Source organism: Panicum hallii, chromosome 9 (assembly GCF_002211085.1).
Source record: "Panicum hallii strain FIL2 chromosome 9, PHallii_v3.1, whole genome shotgun sequence".
NCBI classification, from domain to species: domain Eukaryota; kingdom Viridiplantae; phylum Streptophyta; class Magnoliopsida; order Poales; family Poaceae; genus Panicum; species Panicum hallii.
In genome coordinates, this window is record NC_038050.1 from 67,559,386 (window position 1) to 67,580,194 (window position 20,809).

The 20,809-nt window shown below is 46.3% G+C and overlaps 3 protein-coding genes across 6 annotated transcripts; all 3 read right to left on the bottom strand.

The window, feature by feature from the left end:
- Nucleotides 1-2,416: 2,416 nt before the first annotated feature.
- LOC112877460 lies at nt 2,417-7,134 on the bottom strand. The gene is made up of 3 exons (XM_025941770.1): nt 6,585-7,134; nt 6,393-6,458; nt 2,417-2,983 (listed from the first exon to the last, which is right to left on the bottom strand). The coding sequence occupies exons 1-3, from the start codon at nt 6,969-6,971 to the stop codon at nt 2,828-2,830; spliced, it is 609 nt and encodes a 202-aa protein (XP_025797555.1). The 5' UTR covers nt 6,972-7,134; the 3' UTR covers nt 2,417-2,827.
- Nucleotides 7,135-7,384: 250 nt separating this feature from the next.
- Nucleotides 7,385-9,818, bottom strand: LOC112876846 (transcription factor bHLH76-like). Of its 4 annotated transcripts, none has more exons than XM_025941026.1 (10): nt 9,583-9,818; nt 9,283-9,454; nt 9,094-9,188; nt 8,843-8,989; nt 8,690-8,755; nt 8,523-8,591; nt 8,365-8,427; nt 8,062-8,256; nt 7,915-7,978; nt 7,385-7,785 (listed from the first exon to the last, which is right to left on the bottom strand). In XM_025941026.1, the coding sequence occupies exons 2-10, from the start codon at nt 9,452-9,454 to the stop codon at nt 7,766-7,768; spliced, it is 891 nt and encodes a 296-aa protein (XP_025796811.1). In that variant the 5' UTR covers nt 9,583-9,818; the 3' UTR covers nt 7,385-7,765. The 4 variants fall into 4 exon arrangements, with proteins under 4 accessions (XP_025796811.1, XP_025796810.1, XP_025796812.1 ...); XM_025941025.1 differs by having other exon boundaries at nt 7,909-7,978; XM_025941027.1 differs by having other exon boundaries at nt 7,919-7,978; nt 9,583-9,815.
- Nucleotides 9,819-14,353: 4,535 nt separating this feature from the next.
- Nucleotides 14,354-16,064, bottom strand: LOC112877401 (F-box protein SKIP22-like). Its single transcript, XM_025941699.1, has 2 exons — nt 15,601-16,064; nt 14,354-15,561 (listed from the first exon to the last, which is right to left on the bottom strand). Exons 1-2 carry the CDS (start codon nt 16,007-16,009, stop codon nt 14,579-14,581), a joined length of 1,392 nt encoding a protein of 463 aa, XP_025797484.1. The 5' UTR covers nt 16,010-16,064; the 3' UTR covers nt 14,354-14,578.
- Between the last annotated feature and the right edge of the window lie 4,745 nt (nt 16,065-20,809).

The following is a 20,809-nucleotide window of genomic DNA, read 5'->3' on the forward strand; positions in this document are numbered from 1 at the left end:
ATGTCCGGCTGCCTGGTTTCCAGATCGCACCACCGGACCTCCTGCAGCTGCAGGCTGCAGCCGGGACACAGTCCTTTCCTTAAATCATATGAATGGGTATTTTTTTATGGTTTGATTTTTAAAAAAACTATTCTTTTGATGGGTTTGTTGAGACGCGATGTGTCAGGACCTGAGATGCCCGTGTCACGCGCCGCTGGCAATCAGTGATCCATCTTGGATGGGCCCAAAGATTTGGAGGCGAGTGATCCTATCTTAAATCAGAAAAACTCGTGCCCAGTGGTGTTCGCGACAGTGTACCAACCGCAACCCACGTGGCGCACACGTCTCTTTTTTTATTTCCACCCAAAACCACTAGTCAACGATCACCGGTCAGCATTTTCTTCTTCGTCATGCACCTAGTATACAAGAAGCTGCAGAGCAGCATGGATCAGCAATGCAAGCAAAAGCAAGCCGCAAGCGACTGGACGGATGAACTCATGAGCATGAGCATGGACAGCCTCGAATGGAAGTAGTATTGGACATTTTTTTTTTAGATATACGACTAGCCTGATTAGTTTACTTGCTAGGCATCAATGGTTGCTTTTGGGAGTTATGAAGGGATGGATCCACATCCACATGCGCATGCGCTCACGGTGCGGTGGCCTGCCATGTGCGCTTCACTTGCACGCCCGAGCACACTGTATCTGCATGGTCGCGAGCTACAGGATCATGACCGATGCAACGGAGGGATTGGCGCAGAACACATCTCGCACTGATTTTTCTTCTCTCTTCCTGTCGAAGAAACAAAACGGTCGTTGAGTGCATTGATTCCTTGCTCGAGTGCTAGTGACCGCTAACCACCAAGCAAGCGCAGCAGGGCAGCACCCGTTGTGTCATTGTCCGGTCCAGTACAGCACGCACGTCTTGTGCTCGGGAGAAAAGCAAGCATGCGTCTCTCAATCCGACCGCAAGCATGCGTCTCACGGCGAGGGTGACCATGAAAACCACCCCGAGAACCAGCGGCCGGCGGTGGCGCGCATGTCGCCGGCGGCCGGCCGGCCGTCCAAACCGGTCACGCGGCGCAGGACCGCGACGCCTTTCATGGGTCAATCACGGCGTAAATGTTTCACCGCCGCCCGTGGCCCGGCGGCCGGCGGCCCGCCCCCGCTGCTGCTCTGACCGCCGAGGTCACGCGGCGAGCTCGGATCCAATCAGGGCGCCGCGGCCTTTAATGCACGGGTCAATCAGGAGAGCGCGGCGAGCAGCGGCATGAATGCGTCAATTATTTTTGGCGAGCGCGTGGCACACGTGGGCGACTGTTCAGTCGCCGGGATGTCGTGAGACGCCAGTCGCGCCACGTCGCCGGCGCACGCATGCGTAGCGCGTAGCTGGGGGCCGAACACGCGGCTCCGTTGGCCAGAGGACTCGTGTGCGGCGGCTGTGGGTGGGCGGATCCTGAAGGCACCATGCCGGCGACTCACCGCAGGCCGTGGGATCGGGCATCCGACGGGCACAGCGCTTGATGGTCGAGGACGAGTGATCAGTAATGCCGATGGCAACGGACAACGAACTGTGCTATCGACGTGCCGGCAAGTGCTCCGATGGTGACGGCGAGTGCTCCGGGTACGAAAATTTCTCGTTGAGACGACGGAGCCGGAGATCCCAGATCTGATCTGGGAGCTGGGCCACCGGGCGGGATCTGGTAGGCGACGAAAGACGACGGCTTTGCCTGCTTCCTCCTGTGGCTTCGCGCAAGTGGTTCGGCTCGTAACTGTGCATTGGCAGTGGGCACGTCGATCGTGTGTGGCCAAGGCGGCGGCGGCGCGGCACGGCACGATTTTTATTATTCACCGCGCTTTCCACAGCTTCCGTTCCTTTGTTCGTCCGTGACTTGAAAAAGTGAGAACGGACGAGCGGACAGGTCCACGTCCTTCGCTCTTTTTCTTGCCTGCCACAGCTTCGTCAAAAAAAAAAAAAACAGCTTCGTCAGCAGTGCAGCACGCCAGGTCGCCAGGAACAGACTAGACAACACGCCGAGACAGTTTTTTTTAATCTATTTTTTCTTCCCCCAGAAAATTTCTGCCAGACAACCAAACGAGTCCACCACGGATTAGTTGACGAGCGTTAGAAAAAAAAAGAAGACACCAGGCAACAGTGATTGTTCCAAGGCCACCATCGTATCGATAGCATCAAAGCAGCAGCGAGCGAAAAGATTTGGATGCACGGGAACAGCTGCACAAGTCGAGAACAGCCAAATGCGGCGGCAGTTTGTTGCGGATCAGAGGACGGTTGGCCGACAAGCATCTCCCAGGCATTTCCGTTGCCGAGTTCATTGCATCTCAGAACGGTCAACTGAAACATCGGATACAATCCGTCGTGTTTCTCGCATGACGAAATCAGATCGAGGTGCCCTGCACTCTAAACCAACAGAGTATTCTGCACATAAAACAAGCATGAGTTCTTCGATATCTGCAACTAGCTCAGCTGCTTACGTGTCATACTCATACTCGTACATGCATACAAAGCCTAGCCAGGCACCTCCAGATGCATCCAGATCAGGACTGCAAACATTCTTCAGCACAATTTCATTTCTTTTTTTTTTTGCACATATGAGCTCACACCAACTCAAACCTTCAATCCTGAAACCAGCTGGAGAGGAACCACGTATTCTGTTCAGGTACATGTGGATTTGTTTCATTCTGGTTCAGCTGTGGGGTATACCAATAGCAATCGTCCTAGTTGGCAATGACCTGGGAGCATTCTATCTCATTAGTAACTCATATTTCTTTTTATTCTAGAGCCTGCAATGCAGGGTGTGAGTCTTTCCACAGAGAAGGAAAGCAAAATATCAACCAGCAGTCTGTACTCTGCTCCATCGGCTATCGTCGTTGTCGATCCGGTGAATATAGCTGTACTGATTTTCTCTGATATAAGTCACCCCAGACCATATTCCTCGCACAAGAAGGATGCTTGCAAACACCATGCTTCCAAATGTGCAGACCACCTGTGCCCACAAAACATGAACCGGTTTTACTGAAAGGAACAGAACAAATTCGCAACATGCGTCAACGCAATAGAATGCAAAGCCATTTATATCATGTCATGTGCTCCTCAAAGTACAATATTCTAGCGATGCACCAACTGAAAAGTTTCTAGATATTCTCGAAGTGCACAATCAAATTTATGGACTTGCCATCTTGCCGACAATCACACTTATCCCGAGAGGTACAAGAAACAAACTGAACATGAAATTTGTTTAATATGCAAAGCATCTCATTTAGAATTATATCAAAGCATTGAGAGGCATATGACAAGAACATTGTATGGGCTCCCCGTTTAGAACTTTAAATGCAGTCAGAGGGAATTTCCAAAAAACTGATCAATGTGAGCCTTATTAATGTCTTGCACACAAATCTGGCCACATGCTGATGAATGCAGTTGCTGGACATTTGCCCCACCTGATATCAGGCAGTTGTGACCCTATCCTAATTGAGTAATTGGTGAGTTTATTGCACGGATCAACCACTACTTGATATCAGTTGGAGAAGACCAAGTAAATTGGGTTATTGTGAACAAATTCTTTTGGGTACTACTGGGAACCAGAAATATAACACGAACGACATGCGGTCACCTTCAATATGGACTGAACCAACAAACTACTTAAATCCACACTATAATTCATAAGCTTGTCTTGATCCTCCATGATATTTTCTTTCTGATTCTTGCCAATTTCTTTGTCAGCCAGTACCACCACAAGTTACTCCTAGTGTACATTCAATAGATCAGCTCATGCTCATTTCACCTGCTGCGACGATTTACAAGAACTGACAAAAATATTCCTGGCTGAAGCTCGAATGTGGTTCAATTGGCTCCAGCCCAACAAACCTGATAGGTATTGTGCCAAGGCAGTACCTAACAAGCCCGAAATAAACTGGAGCTCGATGGAAACTTAATTTGGTTAGTTCTTGACGGTGATAGGTCTTACAGCCTCACAGTACCAGGCTTGACTTAATTTGGCTAGTTCTTGATGGTGATAGCCTGATAGGTCTTACAGCCTCACAGTACCAGGCTTGGGCAGCAAAAAATTTGGTTAGAATCAAATGGGATCTTTCCTGGCCCCGCACCAAAATCTTCAGGTTTCTAAAGGCACAGTTACAAGCCCAATTGACAGGATTCAGTAAGGAAGGCCTAGTTAGACAACAAGATGGGCCGAGGAGCTTGGTTTCACAAGGTCAAATACTCAAATTGCAGATGGGCTTCAATTAACAACATAGGCCTAAAACTGGTTGACTGAACATTTGATTGTAGAAGGGTTGATACTTGGTAGTGCATTTTGCTGTTTTGATTATCAAGTGATCATGGCTACTAGGGCAGTAAATGATAAGCACAGATAAAAAGGCTCCCACGGGGCCTGTAGTCTGCACTCATGCACTCAGTTTTGCAGAAGACCCAAGCCCAACTAAAATAGACAGCAGATAAAGGGCGTACCCAGTGCAAAAGCTCCCACACAAGGTGGGTCTGGGAAAGGGAATTCCTCGACAGTCTTACCCTTACTCCAGGCCACAAGTGGAGAGTCTCTACCACTGCGCCAGGTCCACCCTTCTAAATTAGACAGCAGATAAAACTTGAAAATTGCTATTGTCCGAATGCAGGTGCCAGGAGTAACACTAGCTAGAAAGTAAAAGGAGTTCAAAGTTAAAAAAAAAAACACTAGATGCAGAGTGCCAGGGTGGCTTATCATTTATCAAACAGCATAAACATGCAACATATTGAAATAAGAAAATCCCCATTCAGATAATATTATCGTGAGTTAGTATGTTCAATACTTCAATTGCATATATGGTAATCCAAAACTCACATCTGGCAACGGGGGGTTTCAACATATTTTACCACTCAGATAATTACAGTTTACAATTTCCGACATATACACATCCTGCCTGACCAGGCGGAGCCAGGAATTACATATAGGGGGGGCTGAACACAAACAATAGGCGTACTCGACCGCAGGGGGTAGAACAAGAAATTACACATAAGAATTACACTCGTGTTCAGATGTGACCTTAACTAGCTATATCTGGTAACGATGGTGCGCGCGTACTATTTCTTGTTGGTGTTATATTTGTGAGTCTTTCTCACCGTTCAGGTATACAGTGGTGCACAAAATTGAATATTGATGTGGTCTTCTAAGGTTAATAAAGTTTTGTCTATCAAAAAGATCCCCTATATTCTTGTAAAAAGGAACAAGATGTCTTATTTTTAGGTTTAATGATACTTTCAGGATTAATATATAATTTATATTTTCCACATTACACAGATTCAATATGTGCTTGAGAAGACAAAACAAACTGATTCTGTGATGTAGGAATAACAATTGCTTACTATTCCTAACTGTATATTTGCAATGCATTCGTACTGTACATTGATTTAGTCTACGCACGCTCAAGGCTTGACAACTTAAAGAGCTAATCAACGTAATTAATCAAGGATCTAACGCTGGTTGGTTTGAAGCATGAAACATTTTGCAGTATTACACATACAGGGATCAGGCATTTCTCACGTATTAGGAGGGGCCATGGCCCCTGCCGCTCCCCTGGCTCCGCCAGTACCTGTGGCTAACTGGAATCCAGCCAGTTACCCTGAGTCTACATAGCCATCCTAGCATGTTCATCTAGAGTATGTCTGATACACGTACACCATCATATTGTGAAGGTCTCAGCCAGGCATGACAAGGAGGAGATGCTGCATGGACCGAGCTCAACCTTACTGGCTGCTGTAGAAGACAACCCTCAGGCTGCTCCAGTAGACTGGTACCTTACCTGATGAAGCTGCACATGCAGCAGCTGACTTCATGTGATGCATGCTTCTACAGTCCTACTCTGGCTGGTTCTACTTAATTATCTTGTGCCATATGAATTATCTGTACTAAAGCTTGAGCTATCACAAATCCTTGCAGTAAGCCTAACGTGCTTCATTATACTCTTCCTATTTGAACCTATTTTCTCTTTTGCTGAAGAACCAATTCTGAATCCACTAAACCCATTCTTTGAGTATGTAAAGAGATGAGTGATGAAGAACTAAGGTAATCCCCTGGTTTAAGGGAAATACATATCCAACTAATTGAGCATTATGTATAAAAATCTAACCATGCGACAACACAAGTAACAATCCTAGCTATTCACAATTTTAAGAATCAAAGTAACCAACAGCATATTTTAAACAAATTCTCCAAGCAGCATGCAATGGATGCCTCTTCAACATGAACTAGATACTTGTTCCCTGAATCTAGATGCCATTCTGAGGAATACACTGCTATCCAGCGCAAGTAACATCAGACAAGCACTGATCAAGTGATGTTTCACAATCAGTGCGAAGCAGGCCATGAAACAGCTCAGCATACAAATTGAGTCGCTCACCTCGAGAAGACCCTTCAGGATCCATAAGAACGTCAGGACCAGCACGCCATTGACCGAGAACTTCACCTGCATACGCACGGGCAACACCAGATCAGGACCCAATACCGAGAGATCCCAGCACCATTCCTACCGCCAATTTTCCAACTGATGAAATCTAAAATCGAGTAAAGAGAAACGGGGAGCGGAACGGACCAGCTCAGCGGGTACGGAAGGCGGCAGCACGGACCTGGCGGCGCGGCGCGCCCGGCGGGAGACCTTCCTGAACACGGAGTGCAGGAACCGGGCCAGTAGGTCCAGGCTGCGGTCCTCGTCCTCGTCGTCATCCGCGTCCGCGTCGTCTTCGTCCTCCTCGCCGCCTTCCCGGTAGGAAGCGGTGGCGCCCGAGAGATCGCCGACCCAGGGGCGGGCGTCCGGGACGACGACGACGGCGTCGGGGTGCCGGCGCCGAGCGGCGCGGAGGCGGCGGGTAGCAGGAGAGAGGCGCAGGTGGCGGGGGGATGCGGACGGGGAGGGGTGGAAACGGTGGCGGGAGGCAGGGACGGGGAGGAGAGGGGGGAGGAGGGAGGTCGAGGTCGCCATGGCGCGGGGAGGCAGCGAGCTGGTTGGTGGCTTCGTCCCAAGTTCGTGACTGTCCCACCTTCTCTTATCGGTAATGCTTCTGGTAGGGCGTCCGACGCCTCAAATTCCATCGGACGCCACGCTCACCGTTCAGAATCTATCGGGGGGTCCAATGGATGAGAGCGCCAACGCGTCCCTCGCCTTCACACAGGACGCCGCCTCTTTCCGGTTCTGCTGCGCAACCATGCTCGACATGAGCGAGGCTCGAAGAGCACGACGATGACTCCAACGGATAGCAGCGGCCCAAACGAGTCGATTCAAGCAGCCAGGAGCTCGGTTCAGCAGCGATGCGTCGCTCAGTCAAAATAAATTGTAATCGAACGATAGAAAAATGCAATAGCGATGTTAGTGAAACATAATTTTATCGTACTCTGAACCACCTCCGCAATTTTATATTTTGTGATGCATGCAGTTAAATGTTATAAGCTTATTTACCTGCTCTTACAAGCAAATAACTAGGTGGAACTACTCGCGAAACCACTAACCCAGCTATGCCACAAATTCCAGGGCTCCAGGCCAACATAGTACAATATCCTTTTGACCAGATCACAAAATTTTCACCCCCTTGATCAGCCAACTGTACATGACGGTGTTCATCATCAAAGACCAAAGTTAATCAGCTCATCCCAGGAGATGCCGTGTCACCGTTGGAACTTGCAAAAGCTCCCCAATAGCAGCCGAACAGACTAACTTGTCATTGTCAAGGCTTTCAGGTGTGATCATGTGGAGGTGCTCACCATCGAGCCGCAGGCTTGTTACTCCACTTTCATTGAATCTGAAACATCAAAATGGACCTTCAGAAGTTTCACAAAGTTGAACGCAGCTGCAGCCTGCAGGAGAAATGCAAAACATGGCAATGGAGGAGAAGCTGGAAAAGCACAAGAATTCTCTAAGGCACCAGCACCGACGTCTGAAGTGAAAGCATCCGGAAGGATTGTGCGATGTTCCTCGTCCCAGACGACTCCTCTCTGCCATGGGAGAAAATACTATTAATCGCCGTTAGTTGTTGCAAGGCGCTTGCTGTTGCTGTTCAAGGGCGTCCAGCGCAAACCTGTGGGAATGCAGGTAGCTGAAGTAACTGCTGAACCGGTCTTGCCACATGAACATTTGCTGGATTTGGGGTCATCCCGTATGGTTCTGGGCGCGAGAAACCTTGCTGAGATGCCCTGAACAGGTTAAGATGCACGCTGCTCATTTGTGGACTGTATCCCGCAAATGCAGCATGAGCATCTTGTGAGCAAAGAATCTACAATGACAAGCATTTGTGAAGGGTCAATCTATGGGCTATGGGAACGGTAAACCGAAATACGTTCTTTGCCCCTCCACAGTTGGACTTTGCAAATTGCAATCTTACATCTTGCAGATCGAGATCACGGTTCAGCTCAGGACTGATAGCTGAGAGCTTCATTGAAAGGAACTGAAAAATCCAAAGCAAACATGGACACACAGGTTCAGTTGTTGGCCAAGAGAAGTCTTGACAAAACTTTCCAATAGAAGTTCTATTACACTTACCTCAACCTGCCGCTGCAGAGATTGTACATAGTTTATGATCTCATCAAGCATCATGGCCTTGCCTGTAATCTGCCTTGTCATAGCAACACGTGCCCACAGGTTAGAGGTTTAGAGCACAGCACCATCACATCAATATGAGCATAATCATCTGCGTGATGCATTCATACCTTGTTACAACCTGGGACGAGATCTTGAAGAAGTTTCATCCTTTCATTTATCTTTTCCCTTCTAAACTGCATTTCGAATGGCCAAGCTACGATTAGCAAGAGAGTCGAGAATTGCAAGATCATTGATTATGTTGCTCAAGAGATAAAAATTACTCTTTCTGCAAGGCTGTGGCTATTGGTGGCTTGGCCGCGCTTTGCCCGGACATGCACGTAGTCCTCTCTGTTGGTACCAGCATCACCTGGCTTCTCATCAGGACACTCTCTGCTGACTTCTCGCTGCAACAATGCACCGGTTTCATCCTGCAGTAATACATTTACGAGCACGATAGAATGAAATTAAAAAGAGAGGACGAGATACGACACAACCGATGAGACAAAGTGGTGATAACTTCTAGCTTCCTTACTATAGAATGTAGTGATGAACTGTCCTCTCCAGAACCCTTCCTTTTACCACCCTTTAAACGCTTGCCTGTGTTCATATTTCTACTTAGCTGAGTATCTGGGAAGAGTTGGGAACAAGGAACGCTATTAGTCGAAGCTTCACAGATGAACAGCTATATCTTCCTGAGAAACTGAACTGAGAAGAAATATACCCCCAGCAGAATTATAAAGCTGAACCCCCTCTTGCACGCCTACATTGCTCATTGGAAAGATGATAGGCTCATCAAAATCCATGGCGTGGTCTAGTGAAGCAAGCAGGTTAGTTCCGATTGCGAAGCACTGGTTGTCCTCGCTTTCAGGATCGGTGCAGGGAGGGGAATACATCTGCCAAGAAACAATGATTGATCATGTCACTCTGCGAACTGCAGAGGTAGCTCTATTCATTTTGCAAACTGAAGGTACATAGATCCAGCCATGAACTTATGTACTACTGAAGAAATGGAATCACCAACCTGTGTTTGATACTTGAACTCAGTGTGATGTTGCAATCATTTTTGGGAATGCCTGATAACCTTCTAACTTGCCAGGTTTGCCAACTGAAGGAGCTTTACTTAAAGGGTGGAGTAGATCGGGAGCTGGACACAGTCAATTCCTTGCAAGGCTCAACAAGGAACAACTAACCCTTGCAGCCTTACATAAAGATTGTCCAAAGTAAAAAGGCTAGGTAAGCCTGATGCAATAGACAAACGCAAGGGCAAAAGTGGAAACCAAGTCCTGGAATAGAATTGCTGGTACTAGTACTACTAACAACCACGCACCAGCTGGATCACATCCAGAGATCAGAATAAAGAGGGCTCTGAATGAAGATCGATTACAGTTGGTGCTGCAAACTGAAGACCTAGTTACCAACCCAAGGATCAGATACTACTGCCATACAGTGTCTGTATGGGCCAGCCCAGAATAAGGTTAATTATTAAGCAATGAACAGGTCCCATCTAAGCTTAAACCGTCTGAACACGCACTATTAAAGGTCTGCCCTCCAGATTTTCTTACCAACCCAACTAATGAGCCTACAGTTTGAGAAAGTAAGCAATTTTCAGCAGAAGAATATAAAGAACTCTTCAAGGATTTACTTCTAAGCATGGACCAATTCTAGCATAAAAAGATGAAATGAACTCTACAACTCCACATAACATCACAGATGCTGAATGCAAATTCAAGTTCCGATAGTAACTAATGACGGGCATTGGTTAAGTGTCCAATTTCTCATAATCTTTTCTCATTTTTATAGGTAGAATGCCCAAGTTAGCTAGTTGCCGACTTGTCCACTCACCAGCACACTCGATGGAAATATGAGAATTCAGAAGCCATAGAATCAGATCCACAGAACAAGGAAGAGGGTAACAGCTAAGAAAGTGTGACCTTCAAATCACAAGGGGAACCGCGGAAGCAGATTAGGGTCTATGATCGAGAAAAGCCGAAAAGTTAGCTGGTTGTATTCTTGTGACCAAGGTAGATTCCTCAAAACTCAACAGTGCGTACTGACCCTCCAGCCATCCGAATTCCATGCCAGAACAATAAATGATGGATTTAGATAGAAGAGAAGAAATCATCCGGAAGAAGTCCAATGTTACTTGATGAGAGGGAGAGAAATGAGAGGGAGAGAAATGCCTATATACTGTTCAAAAAGACAGAATGCCCATGAAGGGATGAAAGCAATCTGCCATCTTCAAAGAAGACATCATACTGCAGCACTTCCCAAGACTAATAATATATAATTAAGTGAAGTACTTGTCCTAAATGCAAAACTATTTGCAAAGAGCATGGCACAGTATATATAAAGTACCAACAATACAGGAAGATTTCTTATTACCAGCACGGAGGTTAGAACTGCTGCTCCCCCTGTTCCTCCTCTTTCGATCAGATGTTCTGCTATTCCTCACCAGCACCTTTGCTAGAGTGAATAGTGTTCACCATGTAGTGGCATGCAGACATGTGGCTACGACTGAAAACAATGAATGGCTGGAGACCCCACTGTTCTCCAGTTCTCCACCAGCCTCTGACCGTTTTTTTGATTATATTTACACCCAGTGTAAATGTAGCAGCAGGCATAGAAGTAGTGAAGTACGTCCCTTGGTGTAGAAGACTCGCCACCACAGGATTATCAATCCGCAGTGGCTTAAGAATCACTACTATGTGTTTCCCAACAAGCCCAACCTGTTTTAGTATTGTAATGCACATTGCCATACTGTTGGTAATACGGCACAGGCAAAGCTAAGGGGACCTTTCCAAGTGTCCATGTAACAAGCAGTCCATCAGTGTCCTGTTTCACCTTAAGGCCTTTCAGAATCCGGTGCCATTGCTGCCACCTGCTCCTGCTGCAAGAATTATTATCGAGCAATAGTGGAGAGGGGAAGCTGGTAGGGGGCTGGACGCCGAATAATACAGTCAAAGCGAAGAACTGCATGCAGCAGGAGCATCCTGCGTGCCAGAGGTAGAGGTGTATCGTCACCGAATTGGATTCTGATTCTCATTGTCCGGAAACCTGTAGCTGTAGAGGCTTGTTGGCGCTTGCGCAGCACCGTGCAGCTTCTATCGTAGTACTATTGTTCCCAAGGTAATCCAAGTGAATAGGTAACGAATACAGATTCTGCCTTGCTGCAATCATCTTCCTTTGTTCCAAGATCAACATGTGCTGGATAAACAAAAACACATCAGGAACGTTTTTGTGTTTTATGTCAAGTAAGACATGCAGAAGTATTGTATTTGTATTTTACACAAGATAATAGAAGTGAAGAGTGACAGTACGGACCAAATGGTTCAGATTTAGCACTGGAACAAAGAACACTTCTCCAAAAAGCAGCCGGAGCTGATGGAACTTTCATTTGTGCTCCAAGCATCGCATATTCATTTGACAAACATAGAAGGTACAGTAGATAAACAAAAAATTATCCATACAGACAATGATCTAGCACCTACGGAATTACATAATACACAATTGCTTTGTAAAGCAGCCACAACTAGCGCAACTGAGTGCATGCTACTCACAAAGCATATGTACCAACCACAAATTAACCTAGAATCAAAATTCAGATCAACAATCATAGCAATGAGATCTCGTGGCAGTAAAACAATTGAATACTTGCCCCATCTGATTTATAAACCCTTTGCTCCCATGCCCTTCCCCCACAATCTTTTCAGTGCACCAAACCACAAGCAGAGTTCATCTCACAGAAAGTTAGAGCCTTTCTCGGGCTCCGGGATGCCCGTACAGCTCTGATTTTAGTAGGTAACGGTGGCTCAAAGTCCCAGTCCAACGACAGGTGATCAGAAAGCTAAATCTCATGACAGATATTTCATGGTTTAATAACGTATTATCAAAGGATAATGAGGCCAATAGTCAATAGAAGATGTGTAAACAAGATGCACGCGTACACCAAAAGGTGGTCTTTCTTCCTGCGGTCAATGTAAAGTTCACCTTAAGAAATTGTGTAATCTTTGGTCCCCCAGCTCCAAGCCACCAATGGTGGAGGATGATCTCTCTATAGTTCATTCAATCCATCATAGGCCATAGAATGCAACATGGTACAAACTACAAAGGCGTCAGGCGAAAATGCTTTACAAGTTCAGCAAATTATGATCCCACGCTATGCCCAGTCTGATATGACTGAATTGCGTAATGAAATATACACTATCTGGGAAATGTGGATTCTTCAAGAATAACCCTTTAGCATCAAAGTGAGAATTCTGCTCAAATGAATACATAAGATCAGATCCCAGAACCCTCAATCTCTAAAACATTATAGAAATGTATTTGGAACCATCCAGGTCAGAACCATGAGGAGAATAGGGACATGAATATTACAGTTTTGTGGACAGCAATAAGAGGTCAGTTAAATACAATATTATATGTACATTTTTCCATCATAAACGTGCAATCTGAGACCCAGAAAATAGATAAATAAATACGTAAATGAGTATGCACAAGAACAAGAAATTAAACTCAGAGCCATGACAGTGCTACTGAAGGTAACAGAGCTACTCATAATTTCTAGAAAGAAAAGAGACAACCGTCCAGTGCTTACAAGAATCGTCTATGGCAGCAGCAAAACTGTTACACCAGTGAGTTATGCATCACACATCCTATAGCAAAAAATAAATAGGTTTTACAATTTCTTACAATTGTATCTGGTTTTGGTCAGAGTATTGCACAAAAACACACATGATCAGGACTCACAAGCATCAGTCCTCCTGTCAGATAAACTTAGGCATTTGTTATGAGGGGACACGCCTACACCAGGGGCAACAAAAAGTCCAGCATGGAAGTCATTTACACATGTGCTAACCATTAGATTTTCCGTTAAGGTAGGTGATAAGTACATTAGGAATAAGGTTTGTCTTCTAGGAGTTTGTTTCATCTGGCCACCTCTACATTAAGAGGTGGTATTCAGGAATAAAGGAACTAAAGAAGTTAACTCTTCTTTATCTCTCTACTTTCTCAATCCACCACCGCTACAGGGAGATGAAGCTTGTGCCTTTGTCCTCTTGCTGAGCCATTCACCCCCACCAGGCCACCAAACAACAGCAGGCCAGATCAATCATTGTTGTTAATCAACATCATCCAGGGAAAAAAAAAATTTAAAGGCTTATAGCCTCAACTAGTTACATAAACATAGTCTTTAGTATGTTGTATACGTCCTAAACTATTCACATGTTCTTTTGTTTAAGGTTGTAGTTTTGCATGATTACAATTATTCTCCCAGGCATAGAAATTACAAAAACTTCATGCATAAGACATCTAGTAGTACATAGTACCAACAAAAGAAACTAAAGTGTATCAGGTTGTTTGATCAGCTGTAATGTCTTATTGTTGTAAACAAGAAGGCAACATGACATTACAAATATTTCACTGTTTCAAGGAAAACAAAAGGCACCAAACTGGTATGTGCTTCCATTATTTCATACAACTCTAGATTATTTTGTTCAACAATCCCTTAAATAGCATATCGTATACTATAATAGCAGGACCTGATTGTACAATTTGTCACTGTATTAATGAAAGTAACCTGTATATCAACGGGAAACATCTAATACGGAAAAGCATATCGTATTGGCATCATGGTATATGTGGAGAATACGCATGAGGTATAAAATTAAACTATAATTGTTATAGTCTGCACATTCAATGCAGATAAATTAATGCAGCACCCTGAAGCTTAAGAGTTATTAATCTTAGCTATACATCTCTCTATATATTCAACCAACATCTAGAAAAAACTCATCTGAGAATAGAACGAGGGTACTTTATTACTAGGGCATGGATTACATCGGTATCATAAATACAAAAACAGAAGAGACAGGATCTAAGATACTAAAAGGATATATAAGGATAAGAGTGCTCTGCACATGCATAAGTGTGCAACTTGAAGATATTAACAAGACGGTCTATCCATCTATGCACCCCTTCTTACAAAATACTCTTAGCATACAAGGAAACCCAAAGAAACTTCAAAGGAAGTTATGGCGGTGACCGTCAAGAATGCAGTTCGGCACGATGTTCCTTCGTTGATTTCCAAAGTTACGCCCAACAGAACCGTGATTACCAATAAACGGTAGTCTGTCTGAGTCCCCACCAATCAATGGCTGCCTAAGTGGGCGGCTATAAGGATTGTTTCCCCAGCCATAGTTCCAAAAGATTGGATGGGGCCTCTTCTGCCGCCTCTTATTGGCCAGCCAAGCTTCTCCAAACCTGGCCTTCGCGCTCATGGCCCCTCTAGCACCCTCACCATAATTTTTGGACTTCCCTATAAACTTCTTCCAAAGACTATCATCTGCTGCAAGATTCCTCATTTCCTTGCAAGTGCACTCAACCCTTGCAAGATCATCCCCAGGTAAAATATCCAAGACCTTAGTCTTCAGCTCAGCAGGCAGAGCCATCAAGCACGGAGGCAAGCGCAAACCATTCAGCTGGCATAAAGATATCATCAGTGGCAAGCACATCTCATCCTTCAGCACTCTCCACATATCAAGAATCCCCCTCTCCTGCACTCTGCTCAGCTGATCACTATCCAGATACAGCAAAGGCTCAAGCCTTGCCAACTCCAAGCACAATCGGCACACCTCCGACTGCGCCCCAGGCACATACCCGTATACCATCACGAAATTTCCCATCAAGGAGAAGTTCAGCACTGCCACCTTTCCCTCCTCGGCAGCAGGTGACATTGGTGAAAGCTCCGGTATGGTATACTTGATGGCCAGTGGCTTCGAAGCAACCGACGGCCAGTCCTGTGGCAGCGAGAGGTGTGACCCCATCGGATCAGTGGTGAGGAAGCCAACCTCAAGCAGAGCTGCATGTAGGGCCGCAACCAGGCGACCCGCGGCGGTTCCCTCTGCGCCACCGACGTTCCCCATCTCCCTCTTGAGATCCCTAAGCACAAAACTCGACCAGCCCTTTGTGGCATCGACGGCCTCCGCCATCACCACATCCACCGGATCGGATGCGGCTGGAACGATAGGGTCCACGGCCACCGTTCGCACCTGCAGCGAGGAACCTCCGGTGCCAGGCTGCTCCGACCCTTTACCGCCATCGCCAGCCATCGCGGTCGGAGCAGAGCCGGACCCCGGGCTAGGGTTCCGGGGCAGCGCCTGCGCCGGCGGCGCGAGGACTGTGAGAGGAGACAGGGCGAAGAAGACGAGGTCGCCGGACGCGAGGCCGAGGGCGGGGAGCGTGGCGGCGGGGTCGGGCGAGACGAGCTCCTCGGAGCGGTTGAGGGAGAGGCGGACGGACTCGGCGGGGACGGGCTGCGCCGCGGAGATCTTTGCGGCGAGGAGGGCCTTCACGTCGGCCAGCGTTGCCGTGGGCGGCAGATCCACCCGGTGGGTCTCGACGGCGGCGCCACCGCCGCCGCGCGCCTCCATCGATCGCAGCCGGAGCTTCATGGTGACGGGGATTTTTGCGATTTGGATGGATGAGGACAACAACGCGACTCGATGAGTCGGTGGCACTTGACTTGAGAATGGGGGTGGGCCACGGAGAAATGAGGGCCGGGGGCGGGCTAGATGCAGGCCGAGGTCGTGACGGGCTGGGCTAGACAGAATAGTACTGGCATGGGCTGGACCATATAATGGGCCATGTCTGGTCTCTTGCTTGCATGCGTACATTGCCCGACCTGAACGACGAGGTGAGGCATCAACGAGGCGAAAACGCAACGCTCAAAAAGCCCAAGCCAGGCAGCTTGCATGAACTCCCAGCTCTAGTAGCTTTTTCTCATAAAAAAGACGAAGATATGGGCCTGTAGCTTTGCTTGGTGAGATCCATTTCACTTGGATATATGTAATTTTTTGTTCGGTTGTCCATTTGGGTAGGAATAGGAATATAGGATCCTTTAATTCATCATTTATGGGCAAAAATCCTCAACATTTATGGGTACACATAACACATTCACTATTACAGGACAGCCATGGGCCCAAATACGTTTCCATGCCCTCAAATTCATTTCTTTCAATGCTTGATCCTATCTAGGATTATTACCAATGATTTACTTAGGAGAATGGTGCGAATTTGTGTTCAGTATAACACACCAACCACATGCACAAGCATGCTTCTATATTTGTGTCTTTGATGCTAACACCAACCACATGCACAACACATGCTTCTATATTTGTGTCTTTGATGCTATGTTGACAACTTTGCTAAATAACTGTATTCTCTTTATCTAAAATTCAGCATTGCCCGAAGATGATGGTATATGATGGTCTTGCGACGTAGACTTTTCTTTTTTTTCAACTTTATAGCAAGGAAAATTTCTAACTGAATTTGTGTTTTATATGTGTTGGGGAAATGGCCCATCCCATGTACAAATAAGCCTCATGTGTTGGGGAAATATTGTACCTACCAAAGATTTAGGTGTAAATTGGCATCCCTTCTTCATCTGTATAAAGGATCCAAATGGTCAAAAGGAGGGAACTCACTTGAGCACTCCACTCTTGCTCTCTCTTGTTTTGTGCCTTCATACCTCTTATTATCACCCTTCATACCTTCCCTTCTCTCTCTTCTTTATCCGGAGGAGTAAAATCCCCAACAATATGCTGAACAAAGTCACTAGCGTAGAACATGGAAGAGATAAATGCTTAGCTGGAAGTGTGTTCAGAGCTCTAGGGCATATTAGCGATAAAATTCGTAGCGGTTTCATAGTTGTACTAGCTTCTTTACATAATATGCTATTTTCAAGGAAGACTTGAACTACGATAATTTTACTAGAGTGATCTAATATACAGCTTCACACTTATCTTAAAAAAACTATCAAAAATACAAAAGTATCAAAAATTACTAGTTCTCCTATATAATCATGCTCATAAGATATACACTATCTCATTGTTATGTAGAAATCAAACTATCATTTGTGTAAAATCTTTTATCTAGAAACATCTATAAAAGTAACAAGCTTGTTATGATTTCTATATTATCTTGTATGAATTAGCCGTTACACCTCTTTATCAAGCCAACCCCCAACCCACTCACCACATAACTTCTACGCAAGACTTCCCTCTCCTCCCAGCTGCTTGATCTAGTCCCTCGTTTCGCAAGAACAAAGTCGGTTGGCTATAATTCATTGTCGCATGAGGACTGGAATCGGGCCATCCCTGAGGCGTTCGAAGCAACCATAGCAGAACTTGTGGACGGGATGCGTGTAAACTGTGATCACAGGTGCAAGGTCTATATTCGTGTTACCATTGCGTTCGTCTACTACGAGGTGACAACGCTGCTTCAAGGATGCATCGGAGCCGCCAAGCAGTGCTACCTGCCAGAATATATGCATGGTTTCCATGTCAGCTGTGTCGTTGAGTGGTTCAAGAGCAGCTCGGTTTGCCCAGTTTGTCGTCACGACTATTCACATCTCCTTCCAAACGACTACATCCGTTTGCGTTAGAAAATAATTATTAGTACCTAGACTGAACGCTAATGTCCATCCCATGTATCTATTTAATTACTTATGCTCGCTTTTGTAGCTGGAGAATAAAAAAAATGGCTTTATATTTGAGTTTGGTTCATTCCGTGTACAAGGCTGCAGTGTTGTTGTGTATACAAGAAGGGTTTTGCTACGATACTCCGAAGCAAACGTGGACCGTTGATCTAGTGTCATCTTACCTCATAGGAGTTCAAAGTTTTAATATTTATTTTATATATTTTAAATCAAAAGGCAGAGAAAAATATCTTCCTATTAGAACTAACTTCCAAGCATGGTTGGATGAGATCTAATATTTCTGATTTTCCCCTCGTTAAATGGCATCTTCCTATGAGATCTAATATTTTTGGAAAGTTATAGATTTGTAAAAAGTGTGGCCAAGCATACAGTCAATAGACTTAATACTAACATATAGCAAAACACTGATTAGCAGTCCTGCAAGGTAATAAGTGTACCTTATCATGGATCATACAAGAATGTCTTTACGCTGGAACTCAGGGTCGCGCATAAGAAAACTATAAATATCATATCTAAAACGTGCTGAGCACCTTTGGGTGAGTGTAAAATATGCGGTGAGTATGAAATTACTTGCACTCTTTGCTGTGAAAATTTTAAACTGCCGAATAAAATTTAGGGGTAGTTCTCCACCGTCACCACAAGGGTTGGGGGTTTTTGTGGCGAAAATTTTCATCACAAAACGTTCTTAGTGGCGAGTTTTTGTTTCGCCACTAGTAGCCACAATTACTCGAGTCACAAATACTATAGTGATGATTTTTTATTCCCCACAACCATACTCAATAGTGACGAATTAACGTATCACTGTTGGTCTACCTAGTTGCGGTGTCATCTGTTGTCATATAAACATTTAATTTAGTGAGCAGAATTTTCACCAGTCATAATGTTTTCAGTGGCAACTAAAATAAGCACACTATAGATTATTTGTGACAACTTAATCATCACAATTAAGTAGTACTAGCAACAGTTTTTATGGTCACTAAGTGGCTATTGTTTCTTCGTTATATGAATATACTGTGTCAATTCCTCTTCTCACTGTTTTATGATGACAGTGTCAAGTGAATCACCATAATTCATATGTTAAAAGTGACATTGTTATCATCACAACTATATTTTATATGAGACAAAAATCTTTCTCACATCTAAAGTGCGGTGGCAAAATATTGCGATAGAAAATCAACTTTTTTGTGGAAATAGAGAAGACGTGTTGTGTAAATAATTTCATCACAAAATAAGTATGATATTTGTGTAAAAAATATCTTTGTCATGCGTTTTATCAGTGTTATCTTGCTGACAAAAAATAACATAACAAATGTACTTTATAACAATATGATTCTATTTGATTTGTTATTGCATGATTTTTTTTCATGGCAATTCCTGAAAATTCTATTTGCGATCTGTCAGTTCGATTAAGACCGAAAACCGAACCCGAAATGCTCGGTCTTCATAAATTTTTAGAACCGATTGGTTCGTTTTGTGATAACCGAGTTTTGGAAATGATGGAGGAACGAACCAATTGGTCTCGGGTAACCGAATGCCCACCCTGGCGTCCAAGTAGGTCATTGTGGTGGCACCACCACACCTATCGTGCCGACCGGTGACCATCTTTGTCTATTCAACGGGGTTTATTTCGGCTTCGGCTTCACCTATTTCACGCAAATCAAGACACTATAGCGCGGAACTGTTTTATAATCCCATGCTAAATGATTTAGAAGCCGGATGAAATCAATTCTTTTGACTTCACTAGCTTTGGCATTACTAATGAAGTTGTTTTGGGAGAAGCCCTTCCAAACAAGCTCTACATCAGGCCTCTCTGGCTTTCAGCTTCAAATTTCAATCCATCTATTCTGCACCCGTTCCCGCCAGTCGCCACGATCCACTGTCATGCTAACGGCCGGATGCCTGCTGCGAACGGCCGGCGAGAGGCAGCGAGGCCGTGACGATGCACGTGAACTGTATGTAGAATGCAGGGGTAGACGTACACCTTCGACAGGCGCGCGGCAGACTGGTAGCGCTAGGTTTTTCCTTTTTTAAAAAAAAATGGCACGCTGCAGGTGCGTGCATGTGCTTGCATGCGGAGGCCGATCGTTCGGCCGCGGCCGGGTCGGCGAGGATACCGCCGGAAGGCGCAAGACAACACCGCGCGCCCTGCCGACCGCCCTGTCCGCCGATGCCGAGCAGGCTCCTCCTCTGCCTGCCTGCCTGCCACCCCGTTCCGCTTCCGCCGCAGCTAAGCCGCCCGCGAGGCCGCGACGCGCCACGACGCTGCGGCGCGCCCTTGTCCTCACCCGCGCGTCGCCGAGCGCGGAGACCGCAACAGCCAAGGCGAGGCGCAGCACGTTCCGCGCGGCGCGGCCCGGGTACGGACGGCTCACGGCTGCTACGCCGACGCACGCGCACGCGCACGGCGCTCGCCTCGCTCGCACCACACGAGCCATGCCCATGCCCATGCACGTCCGTCCCCACTCGCCCGCCGAGACGCCACACGGGACGCCGTGGCGCCCCTGCTGCGGCGCGGCAGCCGCGGGGTCCGCGTCCGCCCCGCCCGCCCGCTCTGGCCCCCCTGCCGCGCCGGTTCCGGCGGGCACATGGGACTAGCGCGGAGCACTACGGGTAGAGCGGCGTCGGCGAGTCTACGCGCGGAGCTAGCTCGCCTTCGCTAATCGCTGGGCGGCCGCTAGCCCGTAGCTGGCCTGGCGGCCGGGCGGCACGTGCTGTCGCGTCTGGAGAGGCAAAAGCCAAGGGCTCGCGCGCGGCT